At 33.1% G+C, this 20,830-nt stretch overlaps 1 protein-coding gene across 10 annotated transcripts in view; it reads left to right on the forward strand.

Moving 5' to 3' along the window:
* The window catches only part of NBEA (neurobeachin), a 743,003-nt gene that overhangs the window by 214,048 nt on the left and 508,125 nt on the right, over positions 1-20,830 (forward strand). For all 10 annotated transcript variants that reach the window (XM_012465562.2, XM_064361756.1, XM_064361759.1 and 7 more), the window contains exons 19-24: positions 6,183-6,264; positions 6,486-6,609; positions 7,779-7,971; positions 9,728-10,744; positions 12,454-12,671; positions 15,074-15,227. In XM_012465562.2, the coding sequence (XP_012320985.2) occupies positions 6,183-6,264; positions 6,486-6,609; positions 7,779-7,971; positions 9,728-10,744; positions 12,454-12,671; positions 15,074-15,227 (1,788 nt within the window). The remainder of the gene's footprint in view (positions 1-6,182; positions 6,265-6,485; positions 6,610-7,778; positions 7,972-9,727; positions 10,745-12,453; positions 12,672-15,073; positions 15,228-20,830) is intronic.

The raw sequence follows: 20,830 nt of genomic DNA on the forward strand, positions 1-20,830 counted from the left end.
AGGCCATAGTTTTCTGACCCCTGCTCTATAATACTACTTTTAACTACACATTTTTTTCTCTATTTTATGTTCTCATGAGTAAATTTAGGAATGGCTGCTCTTCAGATTAGTGAAGAAACCTACTGACTACTCTGATTTGTTTGCTTCTGAGCTTAATATTCCCACTTTGTGTCAGTCATTCCTCAAATCATAAGATTAGTAGGCTATCACTTTCTGAACAGTGCTTTTTTGAATTGTAATAGTGTTTTAGTATTGTTTCAATATTTAGCATACAGAACTGAGTAAGTACTAACGTAATGGCTTTTCCCTATGCAGAGTTTAATGAGGTCATTTCCTTTCTTTATTCTGATATTGTATTTCCCTAGTAATAGTAACTACCTTTTATTGGGCACTTCTTATGACAAACAGGGTAAATTATTTATGTATATTGTTTCAGATCTTGCAACTACCCTAAGATAATGGTTTTTTTTTATTGCCTTTTAAAACAGACAAACTAAGACTCACAGGTTAAATAATTTGCTCTATGTCATGCCACTAATAAATAATCATAGAAAGGTAAGTTCTGTGATATACATGCATAATGCAAAAATGTAAGACTTTCTCTTCAGTTGACAGCATTGAAGTCCTCCTCTGAGGACCTGCTACAATATCAAATTAGGCTTCTGAAGGCCAGTGCCTAATATTGATGAACTTGTGTTTATGTTTTGATTTTTTAAACCTACTAATTGCTTTGGTCAGTGATGCGTATGTAAGTTTTTAATCATTGTTTTACCTACGTGAATTTTTGAGCATCTGCTTATTTTGACCTCTTATTCATAATAGAGTACAAAGTCTGTGTAGTCTGTGAAAGTTTATATTAAGAGTGTAGCATAATAACATAATACGTTGAGTTTGAAAAACCATTGTATACTCCTAACCTTTAAATAAAAAAATTTCATATACACGTATATACATATATATATATATATATATATATTTCTGTTAGTCTTCCTGAGAAACAACTCAACACAAATACAGTGGCATTTTTACCTACCACCTATACTTCTGTGTATTCCTAGCATCCAGATTTTGGTCTCTAGTTATATTCTACACAAAACAAAGCCAAATAGTTGCTCGTCCTATGTCTTAGATAAGGAAAAGTCAGGATAAGTTTGGATTCTCTGATACTGGATGTGGGATGAGGCAGAGCTCCTGAAATGACGAAGGAACCAACTTACAGGTCTCTGACCAATTTGGTAATAATATATGTTTTTAAAATAGAATAATAATCATGGTTAATTGAAATAAATTTTGAAGGACTCTGAGTTTATAATGAACCCATATGCTAAAAAGAAAAGTTAATGTAAGTGTACAAAATGCCAAAAGAGAAAAATGATAATGAATGGTTAGCATTGTTAACCCTACAAAATAGCAGAAAGGATCTTCAACATAAGCTTTAATACTACTGCCAAACCAAATTGTATAATCAGAATGACAGGACAATGGATTACTCTTTCTGGATCACCAGAGTTTAAACATTACATCTTTTGGTGGGTCCAATCTAGTTGCAAAAAAATTAATTTGTGTGCTGGGTGTCAACTTAAATTTTCGTTAACATAGTAAAGGAAATTTAACTGAAAAAGAAAATTGCTTCCAGACTTGCTGCTTAGGTTTAATTCATCTTGTTATCATCAACCAGGTTTTGTACTCTTAGCACAATTAGTTATTTGATAATTCGGAGTTTTAAACCTTTTTTTAATCTTCATTTTCTTCTTTTTAGTTTGGGGAAATCACCTTAATCTCAACAATGTATCAAAATAAATATTAGTACCATTCTAGGAATGTGTACAAACAACTTATGTTGTTGATAATGATAATTTAGAGTAGAATAGAAAAGAGGCTGGGCACAGTGGCTCATGCATGTAATCCCAGCACTTTGAGAGGCCGAGGCAGGTTGATTACTTGAGATCAGGAGTTCAAGACCAGCCTGGCCAATGTGGTGAAACCCAGTCTCTGCTAAAAATACAAAAAATTAGCGGAGTGTGGTGGTGTGCACCTGTAATTCCGGTTACTTGGGAGGCTGAAGCAGGAGAATAGCTCTAACCCAGGAGGCAGAAGTTGCAGGGAGCTGAGATTGCTCCACTGTACTCCAGCCTCGGTGACAAAGCAAGACTCTCACTCTCAAAAAAAAAAAAAAAAAAAGATTCTATGTTATTTTACTAAAAGTTTTTTGAAGTCTTACTAGGATAAAGACCATGTTATAGTGATCTTTAATTTTTTTAAGTCTGATACGATGCTTGTAATACAGTAAACAATAAATTTTAAGACACAAAATCAGATTTTTTAGCAGGACATGTCAGACAACATTATATAAGTTGTAAGATGTAAAATCTAAATTCTTTTTGAAAACCAAAAAAATTATTAATTAAGAAAATATTTATGTTTGTAGTTTTCTTAGGTGAATTTATTCTGTAGAATATATACTAATATTTGAGTTAATTGTAATGGATTTCCTTTTGAAATTACTCAACACTATTTTATATACATATTATTTAGGAATTGTAATATTTATAAAACTTGTATCTTAAATTCTATTTGTATCTTTAGTTTTGCTTTTTTACTCCATCTCTAAATTATGAATAATTATGTTTTTCTTGAGTTAATGATTTGTAGCACTCTCTAATATACTTAAGAATTGTTTGATTTTTAGAATATGTTTTCTGCAGATAAAATAAGGAGATTTTTATGTTTAATATACTTGTAATTCTCAACAATAATATCTGTTTCATTACTTCATTGTGATACTATTTTTGCTTTATAGGTTCTTTTTGCATACTGATTTCTTGATTTAGTTAAACATCTAGTGGTGACACAGGAGCCAAGTGTAAGATCTTACAACCTAAATGAGAGCTTTGTTCCTTAATTAACCAGTTTAAAGGAAAACATGTTTTTTATATTAACTGTTTCTGTGAGGTTACAACAGCTTATTAATGCAATACTTTTACGAGTTAGTCAACTTAGAAACGAAGTACTTAATAAAACTTTTCTCAGAATTATAGAATCTCAGGGGTGAACAGTATGTTACATACCATCTTATTCAAACTTTCTGTTCACAGAAGAAAAAGTCATAAAGTTAGGTGGCTTATCCAAACCTGTAAAGATTATCTGACCCGAATACCTATAGTGGCACTTAGATGCAGCAGCAGGGTTACCACCCATTTTTACCACCCCATCTCAAAAAGTTGAGCGTAGTAATACTATAAAATGATGTATGCATGATGAAGCTGGGGAGCAGGTGCATCAGAAAGATAGCTTCAGTAGCTCCTGCTCCAGCCTAAAGTTCTGTAACACATGAATTGCAAAATAATTCCGTTTATAAAATGAAATTTCAATGTCTAATGCTGGGCTCAGGTGTATCTCTGTATATAGCATATAAAGTTACCTCCATGCTTATGATTCACTATTGTTTTCCTTCCTGTCGAATACTTGCATTATAGCCACTGGGGACATGTGGCTATTGAACACTTAAAATGTGGCTTGTATCAATTGAGATGTGCTATAAAGTGTTAAATCCACTTGGTTTTCATATCTGTATCCAGCTCTGAACCTCCATACAATTTTGTTTTAGTGGATTAGGGTTACTGTGCATATCTCTTACCAATCCAAGCCAGTCAAACCTTTTTGGGCCCATCTTGAGTCCTATCCTTTCATTAAAATGTTTGGGTCTACGTTCATCTCTTTTTATTTATCTCATTATTCCCCTTCTCCCTTTTTAAACTTACATAGGTTCTTAATAGTCTGCCGTGTTTTGTTACTTAATGTGCCAAACATTTATCCCTGCCTCCAGAACAATAATTAAATAAATTGCTATTAGAAATGTAGTTGCACCTAGCAATGTATTTTCAGTCTCCAAACATTTAGCAGAGTGTGGACACATAACTGGTTATTAATAAATACATGTTGAATTGAGTGTCTGAATATATATTTGTAATTTAAAAAATGCTTATAATTAAATATGTTACAGTTTTCAAACTACTTTCGTATATGAAGGCTTGTTTAATCTTCCTAGCAGTTTTATTAGCTAGGCAAGACAATTATTCCTTTCATTGTTAGATGATAAAGTAGGGACTTAAAAAGACAGTATAAACACTTTTGTTTCTTGGGCAGTGTGATTTCTTCTCTTTTGGTTGAGAACATTTTAACTATCATGAGAGAGTATGTTCTGGTTTCCTTCAAGCTCCTCAGAAGTTACTTTGAATCCTTTATTTATAACCCCAATTTTCTGGGATCTCATCCCCTCAGCTATAGCTGTACACTGGGCTCTTTGGGGCAAGTTGGTATGAAAACTCCTTACAGGTATATACCAAGCAGTAAGTGATTTTTCTTCAGTATATGATATTCAAAGAAATTTTATTTCATGTCAACCCCATTTGATTAGGAGTGCACGTGCGGAGTGCTCTGTTTAGAAGGTTCTGAAACACTTTAGTTTTAACAAGGAAGTGTTTAGTTTCATCAAAAGTGTGAGAGTGAGAACGGGGGTAATTATATACTATATTTATCATTTGATAGTAGGGCAGTTTTTATTTCAAGTCAGTATCTTTTTCATGAACATTCCAAATATACTTAAGTAAACATCCTGTCTTAGTCTGAGCAGAAAGGGAAGAAAAATGAGACTTCTGGATGTCATGGTCCTTTTTTAATCAGAAGAGACCATCTCTCTCTCTCAATTTACTTTTTCTGTCTTCAGCTTCTAAAATATAGCTGTGTTCAGTTGGCCTTTCAGCTAACATTGGTACTTTTGCAGTAGTTTTTGTGCTTGACTTAGAAATATTCATTCAGAATTTGCCATGTTAAAGCTAAACAGATATAAAATGATATCTTTATTAAATATAACCTCATTGGGTTTATGTAAGAGAAGAGATAAACACAAGCTTAAGCCTAAAATACAGTGAACAGTCATACATACATTATTGATATATAATTAAATTAATTATTCTTTAACAACTATTTACTGAGCACTAGTATGTGTCAGGCATTGGTGCTGATCACTAGGAATATAACAGTGAAGATGATGTTCAAAGTCCTCCTCTTATAGAGCCCACATTTCAGTGGGAAAGTTAGTAAATGTTTTAGAATTCTCTCTTTCCTTTATTTGGTCAACTGTTGTTTGTATTTGAAAGAAATAACTTAAAAACTCATTTAAAAAATAACAACAAACTACATTGTTAGGAAAAACTTTCCCTTGTCACACTTACCGAAGTGGGGCCAGGTGTGGTGGCTCATGCGTTTAATCCCAGCACTTTCAGAAGCTGAAGCAGAGGATCACATGAGTCCAGGAATTCAAGACCAGCCTGGGCAATAAAGTGAGACCCCATCTTTACAAAAAAAATTAAACAAATAATTAGATGGATGTGGTGGCATGAACCTGTAGTCCCGGCTACTTGGGAGACTGAGGCAGGAGGATCGCTTGAGTCTAGGAGTTGGAGGCTGCAGTGCGCCATGATTGTGACACTGCAGTCCAGCCTGGGTGCCATAGTGAGATTCTGTTTCTAAAAAAAAAAAAAAAGTAGGTAATTTTATGAACACTGAAAAGGTATTTCAAACAATAAATACACGAATTTCCTAATTAATCATTCTTTCTATAGATACTGGTTCTGGTTTTGTATATATAAATAATCAGTAAAATTTGGTGAAGACAGAATTAGAGTTTAGAAGTATGTGGAATTCATTTAAAAGTTCCTTTAGGGCTGGGCACAGTGGCTCATGCCTGTAATCCCAGTACTTTGGGAGGCCAGGGTGGGTGGATCACCTGAGGTCAGGAGTTCAAGACCAGCCTGATCAACATGGTGAAACCCCATCTCTACTAAATACAAAAAATTAGCTGGGTGTGGTGGTGCATGCCTGTAATCCCAGCTATTTGGGAGGCTAAGGCAGGAGAATCACTTGAACCTGTGAGGCAGAGGTTGAAGTAAGCCTAGATCACACCATTGTACTCCAGCCAGGGCAATAAGAGTGAAACTCTATCTCAAAAAAAAAAAGAAAAAGAAAAAATCCCTTTAGAAGAGTTGTTCTTTTGATTTGGACTGAATTGCCTTTTTTTTTTTTTTTTTTTTTTTTCAGTTCTTTAGTTCTTTGTATATCTATATTTTGCAATTATGATTTAAATTGTTTTCTAAATGAAGTTCAAATTCTTCATCTTTCAGATCTTGACAGAGCAAGTATGTACTCAAGTCGTACACAAACCACATCCAGAGCCAGATTCTACAGTGAAAATTCAGAATCCAAGTGAGCAAATCGCAGTTCTTTGTTGTATTGTGGTAGGCACATGGCAACGGAGACTAAAGCAAAATTTTTCCTAATCCCTTAGATTATTATGGTGTTTACCTAGTTCAAGACAGTTTTAACTCACCTATTATAGTGCTATTTATTTGAACATTTGTAAATACTTTTTGAGTTGAAGATACGATATGGTCACAAATCTTCAAGTTCTTTTTCTTTGTTTACAGTGATTCTTAAAGTGGTGGCAACTTTGTTAAAAAACTCTACACCCAGTGCAGAGCTGATGGAAGTCCGTCGTTTATTTTTATCTGATATGATAAAACTTTTCAGTAACAGCCGTGAAAATAGAAGGTAAGCAGTTTGGATACCATAACAAAACTTTATTCCAAAATTAATATTTTCTCTCTTTTTAATTTTCAATTCATTTCAAATATTTTCCATAATGCTAAATATTTTTAATCATCAGAAAAGGCATTTTATGTTTCTTTGACATAATCTGTATTCAGTATACTTCTATTTATTTTTATGTGATTTTTATTTAGTTATATAGATGTTATATTTTACTTGTAGATATGAATGTGCATATAAACAAACTCTTATTTAAAATGTAATATTCCTTTTAGTGGTACCTATCACCTATAGAACTTTCAGTTGTAATTGTGTTGGATTTGTCCATATTCATCTATGCTTTCCACCCCTTTTTCCTTATGGCTGATTGTTGTACATTTTGTTTTGTTGTTGTTGTTTGTTTGTTTGTTATTTTGATACGGAATCTCTGTCGCCCAGGCTGGAGTGCAAAGGTGCGGTCTCAGCTCACTGCAACCTCTGCCTCCTGGTTGCAACCTCCTGCCTCAGCCTTCCGAGTAGCTGGGACTACAGGCATGTGCCATCACGTCCTGCTAATTTCTGTATTTTTAGTAGAGATGGGGTTTCACGGTGCTAGCCAGGATAGTCTTAAACTCCTAACCTCGTGATCCACCTGCCTCTGCCTCCCAAAGTGCTGGGATTACAGTCGTGAGCCACCGTGCCCAGCCTGTTACACGTTTCTAAGCTAGTTAGCTAGAACATGGGGTAGGGTAGTCATTGCTTAAGTCTATAATTTAACATATATTGATTAAGTGCCTAGTGTGTGCAGTGTAAGACCCTGTGCTACACAAGGTGGTATTAGTACACAGTCTGAGTATATTCCAGTCGGAAATAAAACCATAAAGCAATGATTAATGTATAATGTGTTAAGTACATTGTGAGTGACAAAGGTGGTAAGAAAGTAGAGAAGCAATAAGTAAAACTGACTGTGAAAGTTAGGAAAGTGATTTTGAATGATAATTAGGATTTTTTCAGGTAGAGAAATAAGAGAAAGTCATTCCAGGTATAAAATATAGAATGTGCAGCATGACTGTACACCTTGCATTACTGAGGTCAGATCAGATCATATTTTCACGACTTTATCAAAATTTCAAAATAGTAAATTCTGACTTGATTTGGATATTTTTAATGAGATCTAAATTTTTTCTCTGTAGATGCTTATTGCAGTGTTCAGTGTGGCAGGATTGGATGTTTTCTCTTGGCTATATCAATCCTAAAAATTCTGAGGAACAGAAGATTACTGAAATGGTCTACAATATCTTCCGGATTCTTTTGTATCATGCAATAAAATATGAATGGGGAGGCTGGAGAGTCTGGGTGGATACACTCTCAATAGCCCATTCCAAGGTAACATGGGATTTAACATTTTATTATCTTCAGAGTTAAAGCAGTGGATTAAATGGCTACAAATATGCATCTGTTGCCATCTTGTGGACATCTTAGATTTTGACAGATTGCTGTATCTTAGTTTTATATTTTTTCCCCTCACTGTTCATAGACTGTTAGAACTTAAAAATGTCTTACAGATGAATTAATTCAAACCCAAAATTTATAAATTATGAATTTTAAACCCAAAGCTGTCCTACATCTGTTTTATAGCAAATCTGAGAACTTTAATCTGAGCCACTTGCTCTTTTAACTGGTTCTTAGAATAATATTTCCTGAAATAGTCTCTGAAATATACTTTTTAAGACATTTTTTAAGTAGTAAGATTTTTTTTTATTTCCAAGTGATTCATAAATACATTTAAAGTGTTTAAGTTTCATGGTATTTTAATTGCATTGTCTTGTCTTTATTTTTAATCTTAAAAATCTGTGTGTCTTTATTTTCAGTATTATTTGATCTTTGGTAAAATCAAATAGTGAATTAAAGTGTACAAGTATATACACATTAGATTTTGGAAATTCAGAGTTATGGATTTCTCATCATGAACTGTCATAGAAGAAGCCTGGGTGTCAGAGTATGGCTTTTAATTTACTCTATGCCATAATTAAGTTTTGTGATTTTAGGAGACTCATTTAGTCTTTTTGAACATGAGTTAGAAAAAATGTTTAAAAGGATAGATAGTAAATATTATAGGCTGTGTGGGCTATAGAGCTTCTGATGCAGCTATTCAACTCTGCCATTCAGTGTGAAAGACAATATATAATGTAAATGAATGATCATGGCTTTGTTTGAATAAACCTTTTTTCACTAAAAGAGATGATAAGCAGATCTGTCCCATGGGCCAAGATAGCCAACCCCCACTTTTGGGACTTGCTTTCTCCTTCTGTAAAATTAAAGAGATTTTTTTATTATGAAATATTCTTTAAAGGATGGTTGCCCCCAATCTAAAATTCCATTAACTTATCATTTAAATATAAATTAATAGTACCCATGTTTATAAGAAAAATACTTTGAACTTTAAAAAATATTAGAAAAGCTTTTATTTCTGTTATAAATTTATATTTTGTAATATATTGACACCTCACATTTATCATTGCTTTAACAAATTTGAAAATAGCAAAGAAAAAGCCATTGCAGGTCTTTGTGCAAGAAATATGTATCCTGATTATTAATAAAGAAGCCAAAGTAAAGTAACAAATTCAAAGTAGCATATATAAGGACAAAACTGTGATGTTTTTACAGTTTGTAAATTTATATATTTAATGATATATGTGAGGTTTTAAAATTTCAGTTGTTGTGACAGGTGCACATATGAGCAATAGATGGTGAAAACCGACATAGTAGTAGTACTTTGGATATTGTATATTGTTAGCTGCTAATTCTCTGTTTATACTTACATAAATGTGTGGAAGTTACCTGGCATCTTAGGTTTGGGTAACATTGAAATACTTAGCCTAAAAGAAAATATACTGCTGGCTTATCTGTGTGATTTTGGGCAATTCATGTAATAGATCATATATAGCTGTATTTGGTGATTATTTCCAGTTACTTAATGAAACTAAGCACTTGCTTTAGGATTAACAAGTGCTAGCTTTGAAATCTTAAAATTTCTAGCATTCCAAGGTATTTTTGCTATTTCCACAATTTAATTTGTATTATTTATTATTATTTTTTATATGTACAAAATGCCTTAATGTTTTCTTTACTTATTCCTAAGGTCACTTATGAAGCTCATAAGGAATATCTAGCCAAAATGTATGAAGAATATCAAAGACAAGAGGAGGAAAACATTAAAAAAGGAAAGAAAGGAAATGTGAGCACCATTTCTGGCCTTTCATCACAGACAACAGGAGCAAAAGGTGGAATGGAAATTCGAGAGATAGAAGATCTTTCACAAAGCCAGAGCCCAGAAAGTGAGACCGATTACCCTGTCAGCACAGATACTCGAGACTTACTTATGTCAACAAAAGTGTCAGATGATATTCTTAGAAATTCAGATAGACCAGGAAGTGGAGTACATGTGGAAGTACATGATCTTTTGGTAGATATAAAAGCAGAGAAAGTGGAAGCAACAGAAGTAAAGCTCGATGATATGGATTTATCACCGGAGACTTTAGTAGGTGGAGAGAATGGTGCCCTTGTGGAGGTTGAATCTCTACTGGATAATGTATATAGTGCTGCTGTTGAGAAACTCCAGAACAATGTACATGGAAGTGTTGGTATCATTAAAAAAAATGAAGAAAAGGATAATGGTCCTTTGATAACATTAGCAGATGAGAAAGAAGAACTTCCCAATAGTAGTACATCATTTCTCTTTGATAAAATACCCAAACAGGAGGAAAAACTGCTTCCTGAACTTTCTAGCAATCACATTATTCCAAATATTCAGGACACACAAGTACATCTTGGTGTTAGTGATGATCTTGGATTGCTTGCTCACATGACTGGTAGTGTAGACTTAACTTGTACATCCAGTATAATAGAAGAAAAAGAGTTCAAAATCCACACAACTTCAGATGGAATGAGCAGTATTTCTGAAAGAGACTTAGCGTCATCAACTAAGGGGCTGGAGTATGCTGAAATGACTGCTACAACTCTGGAAACTGAGTCTTCTAGTAGCAAAATTGTACCAAATATTGATGCAGGAAGTATAATTTCAGATACTGAGAGGTCTGATGATGGCAAAGAATCAGGAAAAGAAATCCGAAAAATCCAGACAACTACTACGACACAAGTAAGCTATATTATATGAGTGCTAGAAATAAACAAAAATGCATTGAATAGATAAGAGTTGTTAGCACCAAAGCAGAGTAATTTCTTACCAATTACTTCATGTTTATATTCAATCATACTATAATAGTAATTTATGGAACTAAATAGTGTAGTATAATTTTATGTATATAAGAAATTAAATATATCTCAATAATAATTTCAACTCTGCCACATTCTTCTGTGTAACTTTGCTCAACCTCTCTGGGCCTAAGTTTCCTTATATAGTACAAGAAGTTGTACTAAAGAATGACCTTTAAGGTCTCTACCACTTCCAACATTTTATGTCTGTGTGCCTACGTTTACACATTTTGTACTCAAGATCTTCATTCTGAATACTCGATTAATTTTAACCTTTTAAGCTTCAGGCCCAACCCTGTTCTGTGGATTATAGAAAAGAGGACTTGGAGCCCAGATTGAACTGATAAATGAAGGGGAAGGGAAAAGGGAACTGTTATTTATCAAGTGCCTACTATGTTCCGGGCACTGTGCTATATGTTTTCAGATTTAATCCTCACAACAACCCTGTGAGGTAGGTAATATGACTGAGAAAAATTAGAATTATTAGAAGTGAGAATTTTCTATGCAACATCATGAATAGGAATATGTTATAGACAATTAAAGACTCTTAGGTCTGGTTGTTAGGAAATGTTAGCACTTCAGTTTTCACCTCACTGGAGTAAAGCTAAAAACGTGATGTTTTCTGATACAGATTTTAATTGTTGAGCTTTGAGTTATGACTATTTTCTAGGCTAAATAATACCTTATGGTTAAGAATGTAAGAAATCAGAATACTTTTATCGTTAATGACTTGGGTTTTGTTGTCCTCTGGGTGTCCCACTTGCCTTTTAATGTCATTAAAGATACATTGAATGTGTTTCCATTAGGGTTATACTGTGAAGAGTAAACCATGCCTTTCTGTGTCTTTGTATTTCAATATGAATTCTTAATAATATCATGTGTGTGGGGAAGGTATTTTTATTTTTTCTCCAACTACCAATTTCTATTTTTGTGGCAGTTGCACTGAAGTGATAATTGGCAAGGGATGAGAATACTGAATTAGGTACAGATGTAAAATAAAGGAAAACATCGTGCATTGTTTATTGAACAATAGGCTTGCCTGTTGGACACTAGACTTGCCTGTTTTTCATTTGGAGTTTATAGACATTTTTCTTGTTTGTTTTCTAACTTATCAAATGCATTTGTGTTTTTGAATTGAAGTATTGTAAGTGAAATAGACTTTAAAGTTAACTTGAAACTGTTCAAGTAATATTTTTTCTAATCTTGTGCTTTAGTCACAATTAGTTGATGACATATATCCAGTATACTTCACTTTATATATTGTCACTTCAGTAAGGAAGTGATGTGGTTTAATTTAAAGACCCTTAATGGGATAAAGAGGATTTGGTTTTCAATGTGAACTTTGGTGTTAACTTTAGGTATTTGATTATCTTGCCTAGTCTCTGCAATAGTAAACTAAAAGTGATAATGGAGACTTCAGCCCCAAAAGTTTCCTGTACAAAGAATTACCAGGTGAATAATATATGTGAAATATATTAGCCTGCTAAAGTCATATGCAAAAGCATTAAAGCATTATTTACTTTGCTCACAGTTTCATTTTGAAATAAGGCATTTCTTTTGTATTCCACAAAAGTTCACCTTTTCCTTGTTTAGGCTGTGCAGGGTCGATCTATCACCCAACAAGACCGAGATCTCCGAGTTGACTTAGGATTTCGAGGAATGCCAATGACTGAGGAACAGCGACGCCAGTTTAGCCCAGGTCCACGGACTACAATGTTTCGTATTCCTGAGTTTAAATGGTCTCCAATGCACCAGCGGCTTCTCACTGATTTGCTGTTTGCATTAGAAACCGATGTACATGTTTGGAGGAGGTAGAAATATTTCTTTTTTATGAATTAAAAGCAAATATTTAAAATCTGCCATTGCCTATTCTATTTTAAAGAGGCTTGACAAAACCAAAAATCTCCCTTGATTAAAGGAATTTCCACGTTTTTATTGTTTACTATTTAAATTTATACCATGTACTAAATTTATTAGTGATTTTACATATATATATATATATAGTTTAGAGTTTAAAATCACTCTGTGATGTGTATTCAGAGCCTGTAGTATTTAAGCAGTTAGTGGATATCGGTTCAGAGATAGTAACTTAAAGACAACAAATCACATAAAATGAACCATTGTTTTTCTAAATTTTCAATTTTATTTTTTAATAGTAAACATGCAACAAATTAATTATGAGAGCATATAATTTACATAGGCATGAATACAATTAGAAAGTTGATGAATATAAGTAACAAGGGCAACTTAATGATCTAGCACAACATTGCTAGGAGTGTCGGCTTCATTTTCCTTTTAGGATTCAAGGTGGCCGCTTCAGCTCCCAATGTCAATTCAGCATAAGAAACTCGCCCCATTAAAAGGCAAAGAATCTTCTTCTTCCTTCATCTTCCTCCCATTTTTCCTCTGACTCCTCTTCTCTCTTGTCTTTCTCTTCTTTTTCTTCTCTTTTCTTCTTCTTTTTAAAAGAATCCCCTCAAGAAATTCCCCCCTTTTGTCTCAGGAGCCAGCAGGATCCCATCCTCTTTTGAAATCAGTTGTCAGCACAGAAAATGGGATTATAATAGCTGGCCTATAGGGACTAATACTGGTTAATTAACTAGTAACTAGGTTAAGGCTAATCTTTTCTATACCAAATCAAGCTCAGTAATAGAACAAAATTTAGAATGTGTGTTAGCAAAGAAAAATTTATGAGTGTTGTAGAGTCAATAAAGTCTGCCATAGGAAGATTTTACTTTTATTTCATCAATTTGTTCTTAGACTACTCATATATTTTCATTGCTAATTGTTATATGATAAATTACCTAGACATGGTAACTGAGGAAGCCAAAATACCATGAAATACATTACTGTTAACATGAAGACCAATGTATGGAGATAAATAATGGAATTTAATAATTATAACATGAGTAGCCTCCAAGTGAGTGATACTCAGCTTTTTTTCCATCTACTTACTCTGTGTTTTGTTTTCTTTGATGGGCTCTCATGAAATTACCCAAGAAGAATTTAATGTAATTAAAATTTTTTAAAGGTAGCACTTTATTTTTAGGACAGGGAGAAACATCTTGAAATTTAAGATATACAGTGATAGATAATAATTCACAACTCTAAAAAGGTGAGCATTATTGACTTAATTTTGACCATGGGGTAATTTCTTTTTGTTTCCTCTTAATTTTTTCACCATTAAAAAACAGTTCAGGCCAGGTTCAGTGGCTCATGCCTGTAATCCCAGCATTTTGGGAGGCCAAGGCTGAAGGATGGCTTGAGCTAAGTTCGAGACCAGCCTGAGCAACATGGTGAGACCCTGTTTCTGCAAAACTTAGCTAGGCATGGTGGTGTCAGCCTGTAGTCCCAGCTACTCAGGAATCACCTTGGGCCAGGGAGGTTGAGGCTGCAGTGATCCATGATCCCACCACTGCACTCTAGCCTGGACGACAGAAGAGATCCTGTCTCAAAAAGAAAAAAAAAAGTTTATATATTTTTATATTTTTGACTGACACCAAATGAAAGCAGTATAATTTTTTGACATCTACATTGTGTGTTTTGTATTGGAACACTCTACTATCAACTTACTTTGAGATTTTATTTCTTTTTTAATTCAATAAAATGCATATCTCTTGACTTTGTACTGATTTATTTATATTCCCTATCATGTCACTTCTTTAACAGTGTACATTTTCAATGTGACTGGTCAAAGGTTTGGCTGCAGTCATTGGTGATGTGACAAATTGAAGCTGCCTATAAAATAGAGCTTACAGTTAAATTTTTAGGTTTTCAGTTTCAAATTTTATTTGTACTTATTTATGAAAATTTTGAATTGGTTATATTTTGAGTTTCCATATTATTTTTAAGATTAGATACACTTTTTATATTTAAAAGGTTTTACCTTTCAACCAAAAAAGTTCAGGTTGGCAAAAATAATATTTTTAGCCAAATTTATTGACTCAGTCATATGTCTTAGAATCTAGTACTATATTTTTCAAGCAAAAAAAAAGAAAGTTAATAGGTAAAACAAAACCCTGTGGAGATGAATGCTTAGTTTTTGGCATATGCTATTTCAATTATAAATTGCTTTATTTTGTAATAATTCCATTTTAAATATGGCTAGCTCCTAAAATTCTGTACTTTTTCACTTGTTATTCCAAGTAAGTTGTCTAAGCTCATTTAAGTAAGCAAAATACATACTCATTTCTGTTGTTTTTCTGTATTTTAGCCATTCCACAAAGTCTGTAATGGATTTTGTCAATAGCAATGAAAATATTATTTTTGTACATAACACAATTCACCTCATTTCCCAAATGGTAGACAACATCATCATTGCTTGTGGAGGAATTTTACCTTTGCTCTCTGCTGCTACATCACCAACTGTAAGTACTTTGCCTCCATCTAGTGGTTATATGTTATAATTGCATAACTTGAGCATTTCAGTGGTGTTCTATGCTGCAAACAGATTTTAACCAGACCTGTACTTTTTAGGGAACTTTTTAACCATTTAAATTTCTATTTCCACCTTTTTTATTTATCAGTATTGGGTTTCAGGTATGTATGGTTATGAAAATATTTCTCTGGTAATTCTGATGAATACTTCATCATCAGAAAAGTATTGTATTCTTAATCAGAGATATTGCATATCTCTTCTAATCTATAGTATAATAAACTCTTAAAATCCTTGTTATTTAACATTTTCATTTATTTACTGATTCAACATTTGTTTTACAAAATCTAGCCTTGTCTCGATTTGTTTCCATGTAAAACATTGAAATGTGTTAATATAATACATTTTAAAGGCATTTAATATTAATTATGTATGTCATTTAAAATATAATAGGTCAATGTTAACTTTGTTATTAAAAACAAAATCTTTGATTCATACCAAAGCAGACTCCATAGCTACTTGCTCAGATGGGAAAGAATATAGAACTATGCTACCCCTATTACCCATATTCTTATTGCCGTATTCGAAACTCATCCTTAAGCTCAAAAAGTATACCTTTGCCAGAGGGAAATGTGTCATTTTACTAAGATGTCTACTAGTTGGTAAGACAGTGTTTCCAAGTTGATCTCCAAGTTTATTTCATCATTAACAAGTTTTTGTACATGACTTTTTCTTTCCCTCCCTTCCTCCCTTCCTCCCTCTCTCCCTCCTTCCTTCCTTCCTCCCTTCCTCCCTCTCTCCCTCCTTCCTTCCTTCCTTCCTCCCTTCCTCCCTCTCTCCCTCCTTCCTTCCTTCCTTCCTTCCTCCCTCCCTTCCTCCCTCTCTCCCTCCTTCCTTCCTTCTGTCCTTCCTCCCTCTCTCCCTCCTTCCTTCTTTCCTTCCTTCCTCCCTCTCTCCCTCCTTCCTTCCTTCCTTCCTTCCTTCCGTCCGTCCTTCCGTCCTTTTTGTGATGGAGTCACACACTGTCACCCAGGCTGGAGTGCAATGGTGCCATCTTGGCTCACTGCAACCTCTCCCTCCCAGGTTCAAGTGATTCTCCTGCCTCAGCCTCCCTAGTAGCTGGGATTACAGGTGTACGCCACCACTCAGGGCTAACTTTTTGTATTTTTAGAAGAGATAGGTTTCACCATATTGATGAGACTGGTCTCAAACTCCTGACCTTGTGATTCGCCCACCTTGGCCTCCCAAAGTTGCCTGGCCTGACTCTTTTTCTTACTGTCCTTTTGTCAATGCCACCACCACCACCACCACCAGAGCAGCAATGAAACTTCAGTATTAGCAGCCACAGGCTATATCCTCACACACTTTCCCCAGGCCTTACTCTTTTATTTTATTCATGAATTTGCTCAAGAAGTCCACAAAGGGAAGCATGCCAGTTCAGAAGGAGGAATACAATAGAGCAAGTCACCCGTAGGGCCTTAATCAAATTAGCAGCTAAACCAAGGAAATAGAGCTAAGAATAGTATAAATGGTTGATGGTATATGAAGAGTCCAAGTATTCATACACCACTCTTTAATCTCTCTTTTCCTCTGGTGATTTATACCAAATTCTGGTTAATTGAGAGTTATGTATGATTTTTAAAATGCTTTCTAATAGTGAGACATAGAGAGCATTTTTCTTTTCCTCTTTTTTTTTTTTTTTTTTTTTTTGAGACAGTGGCCCAGGCTGGAGTACAGCAGGGCAATCTCAGCTCACTGCAGCTTTTGCCTCCTGGATTCAAGCGATTCTCCTGCCTAAGCCTCCTGAGTAGCTGGGATTACAGGCATGCACCACCACACCAGCTAATTTTTGTGGTTTTAGTAGAGATGGGGTTTTGCCTTGTTGGCCAGGCTGGTCTCAAATTCCTGACCTCAGATGATGTGCCTGTCTTGGCCTCCCAAAGTACAGGGATTACAAGCATGGACCACCGTGTCCGGCCAACATTTTTTTTTCAGTGTATTAAATACTGAATACATCAGTGCTTTCTTTGTGGCATTTTTCTTGATCATATAAATTATATTTTATGTCATAAATTATCATTTGTTATAAATAAATTTTTAAAAGGTTGTGTCAAAATTCACTTTGAAATGTAATATTGAATGTTTTAAAATTTTTTATGGAACAAAAAATGCTTCTTATATAAAATAAACTGATTAGCAGTAAGTTATTAAAATTTGTATAGGTTTAAAATATTCACATTGCTAAATAGTTTTCCACATTTTAAAGTCAAAAGATCTTTATTAAGATAGGATATTAAGTTAATGAAATTACAACATATATACTATTGCACCAGTCAAAGGTGCTTATTTATTTTATGATAATTGTACGATAAAGATACTGACACTTTAAGGTTGGCTTCCAAAATAATTACGATTCAATTTTGACTACTATAGTTTGGAATTTAAAATTATTTATTACGTAGACTGTCTCAACAGACTTAGTAATTCATTCAACTATGGACACCTTTGTTTATTTTCTCAATTTCTATATTTTCATTATTTTGGCCCATTAATTGTTTGGACCTATGCCTGGTTGTACCACATACCTGATTTTCTGTTCTTTGAATAAATTGCTTCCTTAAGAGAAATAGCCAAACCTTTCTCCCATTTCGTATCTGGTAGAACTATGATTGGTGCTGACTGCTGCATGTTGTTTTTATAGTACTGTGTTTTGTAGTATTCTTGCTAGAAGTTGTAAGGTAGCAGAGGGAAAAAGTTAGGGAAGAGGAGGTTCAATAAAGAAGGAAATTAGACCTGAATATTTGGACTTTTTATATTTAAATTTAAAATGTAAAAAGCCATAAGAGAATTTTGGAAGAGATAAGCAAAAAAAGGAAACATTGGCAACGTGAAGATTACAGAAGGGAAACATTGTCTTGAGATGCTTTTAGAATTTTAATCCTAGATAAATGAAGAGAGATGGAAACATTTGAAACTAATGTTTGAGTGATCTGGTAATTTTGTTTACATATATAATTTTTCAGAATATTCTTATTATATGCAGATACACATTTTATGAATAAATAGGAATAATCATGGTTTACGGCAGTAGTTGGCAAACTTTTTTTGTATGGGGCCAGATAGGAAATATTTTAGGTTTCATGGGCAGTATGGTTATGTCACAGCTACTCAACTCTGCTGCGAAAGTACAAAAGCAGCCATAGATGATACGTAAACAAATATTTTTTGGCTGCCGTTTCTATGGGATTGGCATCGAACTGGTCTCTTTTCTGCTCCAGAAACTTACATAGGTATAATAATTTATACTAGAGATAACATTTGTGTACTGCTGTTGTAGTATCGTCATCTTGGAAGAAAATTTTGAACTGTTGAATCTTAGTTGGGAGGAAAATATCTTAATGGAACTTAAGAAAAAAAGAATATATATATTGTTTGTAACAATAGTTTGAGTACCTGCAACTTAGTACTCTTGAAGAAGCTGCACTTTATGGGAGTTTCAGTTTTGCCTAGATTACTTAAATTCATATGTAGCATAGAAAATAAATTACAAAAATAGTTTCAGATCTCCGAGTTAGACCAATAGTTTTAACTGTAGTGCTTGGGGGAAAGAAAATAGACCTCTTAGTATGTAGTTTGGCCAATCTTTTGGTTTGGGAAAACAGCGTTGTTTTTGTTGTTGTTGATGAGTTTTTTAGTTAATATTTCTGTGACTAGTCAGTTGAATCCTCTCATTTATTCTCTACTGTATTGTTTAAGTTGGTCATGAATGAAAGTGAAGAATTGGAGAAGAAAAACAAAAGCAAAGAACCTGGATCAACCACAGATTGCACACTTTGTGATTTCAAGTTGACCACTTTGGTCAGCCATCCAGAACACTGAATATTACAGAGTTTAATTCAGTGGCTTAATTTTCTCCATTTCAGAAAAATAGTAGAGACTGACATTTCTGACTCTCCTAGTAGTTTCATAATCATAAAAAGGAAGAGCTGCTTTTTCTTTTCTGTACAAAAATGACAAAGTCTTAATTTTAGTTTATTATCAAAATATATCATAAATAGATTTGGAAAAATTACTAATAATGTTGGTTTTCCTGTTCTTTTGTTTATCTCATAGGACTTAATTTAGTATTATCAAGATGCTTTTATATGTTTTTCTACACAACATACCGTGAAAATATCATGTTTTAAAATTTATACTCATATGTACTTGTCAAAAATTAAAATAGTTGGTGATTTTTATTGTGAAACTTAATCCTATCTAATATTTGAATATGCTGAATATAATTATTAACTTAATAAGAACCTTAAACTTAGTAAAATACCTATTTAATTACCTTAGTTTATATTCAAGCCTCATTTATTATATCAAGTTAATTTCTAGCATGGGAAAGTGGTTTATAAGTTATAATCTCTCAAATGTTTTATTCTTGTATTAACTTCTGGGAATTTTGAACTATGGGAAGGATTCTGTATATTTGAGAATACAAATTACATTATTTCTTTTTAGAGAATTCTAGAGGTTGGTATAAATAGTTCATTTCCCTGAGTCATTTCTGCCTAAACCAGAATTGAAGTAGAGATTTTGCAGAGGCATTATATTAGCTTATTTATTAAAATGTTCCATTAATTATAGGAAAATATATTTGTTTTATAAAATGGAGTATGCATTATTTGTAATATGAGCTATACTTATATTTATTATTTGGGCAGAGTTACAATGAAAAATGAATTGAAGTCTAAATATTTGATATTTATCCTTGATCATATGTAATTGATAAAATGAAAATCTCTTCTGAGAATTTGCTTTTAATAAAATAATCAAATATAATTTTAAAATATATTATTTTGTGTTTCAATTTTACATTGTATTTTCATTTAATTTAATAATTTCCTTTTCTTGTACTTTTTTGGTCTGTTGTCTGTTTTGTCTAATGCATGTCCAGGGTTCTAAGGTTAGTATTACTTTTGTAGTAATTTTCAGCTTTTCAGTTTCAAGTTTTATTTTTACTTATTTATGAAATTTTTGACTTGGTTATATTTTGAGTTTCCATATCATCTTTAACATTAGACATATCTTTTGTACATTTAAAAGTCATTGAAAGGATTATTTTCCCAATGCATTGATGTATCATTATTTTATTATGCACAATAATTTCTAGATTAAACTATCATAATGAACACAATGGTGTCACAGTCATATGTACAATCAGATTTTAATTGGTTTTAAGGAAAGTAAATTGGATGAAATATATTATTTTAAGATTTAGTAATTGTATGAGAGTGATCTTTATTTTTTTAGCCCTATCTTATGATGCTTACATACATATTTCATCATTTTTTAAATTAAATTTATATAAAATGGATACAAATTCTCTTTTAGATTTCTGTGTTGAAAATGCCTTTTACTTTAAAATTTTATTTTTGAGTCAAAAAAATGCTTTGGTGGATTATATGGACAGCTTAATAATTCTATTTATAATTCACTCATTTTAAAATGAAAGCATAGTTTAACAGGTCAAAACACTCAAAATAAAACCGTTATATAATGAATAAAGTGAGATAGCTGGCTTGCAATTTCAGTGATTCAAAATGATGA

The sequence above is a fragment of the Aotus nancymaae genome, unplaced genomic scaffold (genome assembly GCF_030222135.1).
Source record: "Aotus nancymaae isolate 86718 unplaced genomic scaffold, 86718_ANA_hifiasm-v0.15.2.pri h1tg000043l, whole genome shotgun sequence".
NCBI classification, from domain to species: Eukaryota; Metazoa; Chordata; class Mammalia; order Primates; family Aotidae; genus Aotus; species Aotus nancymaae.